This window comes from Clarias gariepinus, chromosome 3, assembly GCF_024256425.1.
Source record: "Clarias gariepinus isolate MV-2021 ecotype Netherlands chromosome 3, CGAR_prim_01v2, whole genome shotgun sequence".
NCBI lineage: Eukaryota > Metazoa > Chordata > Actinopteri > Siluriformes > Clariidae > Clarias > Clarias gariepinus.
The window spans coordinates 44532352-44537994 of record NC_071102.1 but is presented as its reverse complement, the minus strand read 5'-3'; the positions used below and the strand labels follow the sequence as shown (position 1 = coordinate 44537994).

The 5643-nt window shown below is 40.2% G+C and overlaps 1 protein-coding gene across 3 annotated transcripts; it reads right to left on the bottom strand.

Annotated features, from left to right (window-relative positions):
* LOC128518979 (CD276 antigen homolog) lies at positions 1–5643 on the bottom strand. Of its 3 annotated transcripts, none has more exons than XM_053492460.1 (4): positions 5543–5643; positions 3234–3274; positions 2833–3144; positions 1–652 (listed from the first exon to the last, which is right to left on the bottom strand). In XM_053492460.1, the coding sequence occupies exons 1-4, from the start codon at positions 5605–5607 to the stop codon at positions 540–542; spliced, it is 531 nt and encodes a 176-aa protein (XP_053348435.1). In that variant the 5' UTR covers positions 5608–5643; the 3' UTR covers positions 1–539. The 3 variants fall into 3 exon arrangements, with proteins under 3 accessions (XP_053348435.1, XP_053348437.1, XP_053348436.1); XM_053492462.1 differs by lacking the exon at positions 5543–5643 and adding an exon at positions 5323–5451; XM_053492461.1 differs by lacking the exon at positions 5543–5643 and adding an exon at positions 4625–4715.

Genomic DNA, 5643 nt, shown 5'->3' with positions numbered 1-5643 from the left:
AATCAAAGCTAAAGGTGACGGAATGAAATCTTGGGATTGTTGTCGTTGGTCTTTCGGCTGCTCCCGGCAATAATTCTGGACTGTAGAATGAAATACATAGCAGACCAAAGTGAAAATTTTATCCAATAATAACTTTGTTGCAATTGCGTTGTTTATAACAGATTTATATCTTTAATAAAGTGACAGAACTTGTTCTGTGTTTAGAATTAACTGGCCTTGTGGAAAACATTGTTGCAGCTAAAGCAGTTAGTGAAAGTGATCAGAGCTGGCAAGAACAGAGCTCATCTGGAATTTATATGGAATCTAAAAGTTTACATAAACATTTGCAAAGAATGCAGCCTCCTCTACAGTCACTATATACTGTACTGTATACTGTTTCTTTGGGTATCCAACCTTTAGTCTAAATTTACTCCAATCTTTTATCTGCCGAATAAAAAGAACTTTGCATAGTTTGTATATATACTGCTATCCGATTAATAATAATAAAATGAATGCCAAAGATGTACTTAAGAAAAGATTTAAAAGCTTTAATTATTTCTTCAGAAAGCGAAGATACACAGCAGAACTGAAACGACTAAAGATGAGGTACTGCCTGCTTTTCTCATGATGCCGCTGTTATCTGGGGAAGTCTTGTGGCTTAAGTCACTCTCATCTGTGGAAAACACACACACACACACACACACACACACAATTCAGTAAAACAACAGAAAAATAAAAATCTGCAGAAAGCTGAAACTGCATAGTTCAACACAGGAGTTAGAGGGGGACGTTGGGATGTGGGGAGATTGTATGTACTTTGGCAAGGATTAATCATAAACACACTCCTTAACCTTGTGGAAAGCCTTTACAAAGAGTTGAAGCTGTTACAGCTGCAACATCATATTAAACTCTATGGATTAAAATTTGAAGTTCTTATGCATGTAAAGGCAGGGGAGCGAATACTTTTGCCAATATAGTGTATATAACCCTTCTCTACCTGATGAGCTGAACGCCTTCTATGCATGCTTTGATAACCACCTACCTCAGAAGCTTTCTCTGGAAGAGGACAGCTGCCCTCTTCAGATATCTCAGGCAGACGTGTGTAAATACTTCAGGACACAGACGGAAAGCTCCTAGACCAGACAATATTCCAGGTCGTGTCTTCAAAGCATGCGCCCGCGAGCTAGCGGATGTCTTCACAGACATTTTTAACCTTTCCCTGCACCAGTCTGCTGTCCCAACATGTTTTAAGAGGACCACCATCATCCCTGTCTCTAAGAAAATGAATGTGAGCTGCCTAAATGACTATCGCCCAGTAGCACTCACCTCTATTGCCATGAAGTGCTTTGAGCATATAGTCAAAGCTCACATCACATCCTTACTCCCTGCTTCACTCGATCCGCTCCAGTTTGCCTACAGGCCAAATAGATCTACTGATGATGCAATAGCAATTGCACTTCACACTGCCCTGTCCCACCTGGACCAGAGGAACACATATGTGCGGATGCTGTTCATCGATTATAGCTCCGCTTTCAACACTATATGGTATCATACCATCCAGACTGTTCATGAAACTCTGTGACCTGAGCATCAGTTCCTCCCTGTGCAGTCACCCATGACTGTACAGCAACATATAGCTTCAACACCATCATCAAATTTGCAGACAACACCACCATCATCGGCTGCATTTCTGATGGAGATGAGGCGGCATACAGGGCAGAGGTGAGAGCCCTGACATCATGGTGCCACGACAACAACCTGCTGCTCAATGTCAGCAAGACTAAGGAGCTCATCGTGGACTACAGGAGACTACAGGGAGGACGCCACACCCCCATCCACATCAAGGGAGCAGAGGTGTAGAGAGTCAGCTGCTTCAGATTCCTGGGCATCAATATCAGCGAGGACCTGAGTTGATCACTAAAGTGGCAAGACAGCGGCTCTTCTTCCTGCGGCGCCTGAGGAGGACCGGCATGGACCCCAGAATACTCACAAACTTCTATCGGTGCACCATCGAAAGTATTCTATCTGGCTGTATTACCACCTGGTATGGCAGCTGTAATGCTTTAGATCGCAAAGCTCTGCAGACAGTGGTGAGATCAGCACAGCGCATCACCAGGACTGAATTGCCAGCCATGCAGGACCTCTACAGACAGCGCTGTAGGAGGAAGACGCAGCGGATCCTCTCTGACCCCAGCCACCCCAGCCACAGATTTTTCACGCTCCTGCCGTCGGGCAGGCGGTACAGGAGCATCAAGACCTGTACCAGCAGATACACAGATAGTTTCTATCCACAAGCCATCAGGCTTCTTAACTGCTGACATTCTGCACACACCAATATACACTCACCACAACCACTGGACTCTTAACACTTTAAACAATGCCACTTTAAATATATATTCAAAATACTTCATTGCATCTTGCACTGTTATATGTAAATACTAAATTATCTTAGCTTACTTGCACGTACACATACCTTTGAAATAATGTTTTTTTTTTCCCCTCTTCTATATTTTTATATTTATATGTTTATGTAAAGTTGGGAAACACGGGTCTAAGAATTTCATTACGGTAATGATGCCTCATTGTTATCTGAATATGACAATAAAACTTGAAACTTGTTTAATATGTTTATTACTAGTCTTAATGTTTAACCTCCACATCCCTGAGAATGATCTGTTACTACAGTAATAATAACATATTAGATTGAGTGCATTAATATAAAACCTGTGAATCTGTGCTTCTGTCAAAGAAAGTAAAAAATTCAACATACTGTATAAAATTGACCACAATTATTCTAACAGATGTTCACTTTTTTTTTATTTTTTTTTTATAAAAGATCACCCACATACACACCTTTGACCTTGAGTTCTACATGGACAGTTCTGGAGTCAGGGATGGTGCATCTGTAAGTTCCTGTATCACTGAGTTTCACGTCACTCAGTCTGATGGAGTAATTACAATTTGTGAATTCTGATGGAAAACCTTTGACTCGGCCCCTGTACTCTCCATCCTGGTCATGAAAATTCTCTTTACCCTCGATGATTTCATACACAGTCTTGGCATCTCTGTATCGCCAGAACACCTCATTTTCATAACGACTGGATGAACACGGTAAGATCACAGAGTCTCCTTGAGCAGCTTCGACTGTGACGTTCTGTGACGACACTTTAAAAACACAAACACACAATTGTGGGTACAAACAGGAAGCCAAATATGCCGTATCGGGATGTTACACAGTGAGGCTGCGTGCTTACCTTCATTTATTACAAGCATAAGAGCACACAGGGAGTAAGTTCTGTGGAATAAAACAGACAGATGGAACGAATGAGTGGACAGCAGCAGTATACGAGTTCTGAGTTAAAACTAATTCTGTTGGGTTGGTCGGTGTCTGCACTGGCGGTCCTCACTAACTGTAACAATAAACTGTGTAGTCTACAGATAAAACAGGCATGTCTATAGCGACACTGCATACGACAGGCAGAAGTAAGGCTGCAGAAACATAGGAGTTGCGTGAGAAGCAGCATTGATTTCACCACACACTACTTTCACAATCGGTGGTAGCATCAGACATCAGGATCTGCACATGAGCAGAGCTGTGGGTAAACCTCATGTACGTGAGCGGGGGAAGCGGGGAACCTCTAATACATTTTTAAAACAAACCGTATTTGTGTGAACTTATAAAACATATTTAACTTCATGTGTGTAAGAAAACTGTACATTTAGTGAGACTCACTGAGCTCTTTAGTACGAGCCATTCTACAGTCAGTGTGTGTCTGTGGAGAACGCTCCTGACTTCAGGCCTAAAACCTCTGAACTGGGGCGTGTCCACATACTTTTCTGATCTTAAACTGTGTATCGTACTGACTACATCACGGTATGGTGCGACAGCATTGCAACACTGCTCCCTGACCCAGTCTGTTGTCTGTTCTTTCCTACATAGGCAAAGCTTCTCCTACGCGTGATACCGAACTTCCTTCTGAGGAAAATCCTCGTCTTCAGGAAGAAACAGACTGAAGACTCCTGAGTCGTCCTCGGGCGGAGGCCTGTACAGACCTGTTCACTGCCTCGAGATAAGTATCTTATTGTACATGATGGTGGTTAAACATAATCCAAATACACACCAACTTCATTCAAGACCTGTCAATCATACACCTAGGCCCTCCCACAATTCCTGAACAATTATCATTACTACAGGACATTTTTCATGAAGCACTGAATGCAGCCTCGTGAGATTCCATACGAACAGATAGTTTTACATTAGAGATGGAACTCATTTTCTTAGCTTCATTTACCTGATAGCTGATAAATAGCTAGCTTACAGTGTTCACAGCTATGTACAAACAAACTAGAAACAAAAAAAAAAACACTTGCTAAATAATTTTGTTTAGTTAATTTTAAACAGACGAGCTACATTCAGGTTAGAGTACGCAGTAAATAGTTAAATATAAAGACACGTAAGTTAAAATGAGCTAGCTCACGTAAATAGCACCAAATGTTAGCTTTTAACCTCATGCTATGCTAGTTTATAACCGTAACTAGTTAGCATAGTTCCTCTTAGCTACATGGACTTCCCGAAACAAGGCCTTAATTTACAGACCTGAATTAATGAGTCATACATATAGTATATCTCGTACACGATACACACCTTATATCCATGATTTATTAACATAAAGTGATAAAAACATCTAAATTAATAAAACAATCATATTTCCAGTTTTCCGTTACTGCTTGTTCCTATAGAACAGGTTCCTATATAAATACGCATGCGCACACTCCGGTGTGTGATTGGTCGGTTTGTCTTTGGGCTGCTTCCAGCAATTAGAATTTGACCGTCAGTCATTAAATTCAATTCAATTCAATTCAATTTTATTTGTATAGCGCTTTTAGCAATTTTCATTGCCGCAAAGCAGCATATAAATATTTAAAGGTGATTGTAATAATATTTACCAGATGTTTGTAATTATTACCAGATGTTTGTAATTATTTTTGCTTTTTTTAAAAATTATTCTCTTATTTATTTATTTACTTAAATGGTTTTACAACTCTCCAATAAATAAACAAGTAAATAAAATAAATATATCCTTTTTTTCCCAGTTAAACCCCTTCCACTAGACTGTATGTGACAAATAAAATTTGAATTTGAAGAACCTGTTAACATTATAAAAACCAGAAAACACAGCAATGAACCGTCAACTTTCTGTAAGAAATGTAGTCAGGAAAAAAAAGTCATGACTGGAGATCACTTAAACACTTGATGTTGTGTGGTAAAAACAAATTACAGTAAAAACCAGAGCTGTGTTTAATAGTGAAAATAAGAGCATTTACACAATAGTGAATCCTTACTTCTGGAAGCAGCTGCACCTCTGATGAACTGTTTTCACAATTCCATTCGGGGAACAGACCCTGTGCACTGGATACAGAGCTTACATTCCCACTCAGCTGGTCTCTCTCTCTCTCTCTCTCTCTTTCACACACACACACACACACACACACACACACACACACACACACGAAAAAAGAAAGACACAAGAGTCTCAGATTTTGTTTTCAGAAGATTACGAACCTTATTATCAATTCATAACGGCTGGAGCTTGTTGACGGATGAACTCTCTTGTCTGTTTCCCCCATTATATATTCTTCATACGCTCAATAGTATTTATTCTA

Bases quoted from the DNA above. Each gene is read 5' to 3' on its own strand.
- LOC128518979 (XM_053492460.1), bottom strand. From the start codon at position 5,607: ATGGGGGAAACAGACAAGAGAGTTCATCCGTCAACAAGCTCCAGCCGT. The intron at 3,275-5,542 runs GTTCGTAATCTT...TTTATTCCACAG, and splicing joins CGTTATGAATTGATAATAAG to AACTTACTCCCTGTGTGCTC. The intron at 3,145-3,233 runs GTAAGCACGCAG...GTGTTTTTAAAG, and splicing joins TATGCTTGTAATAAATGAAG to TGTCGTCACAGAACGTCACA.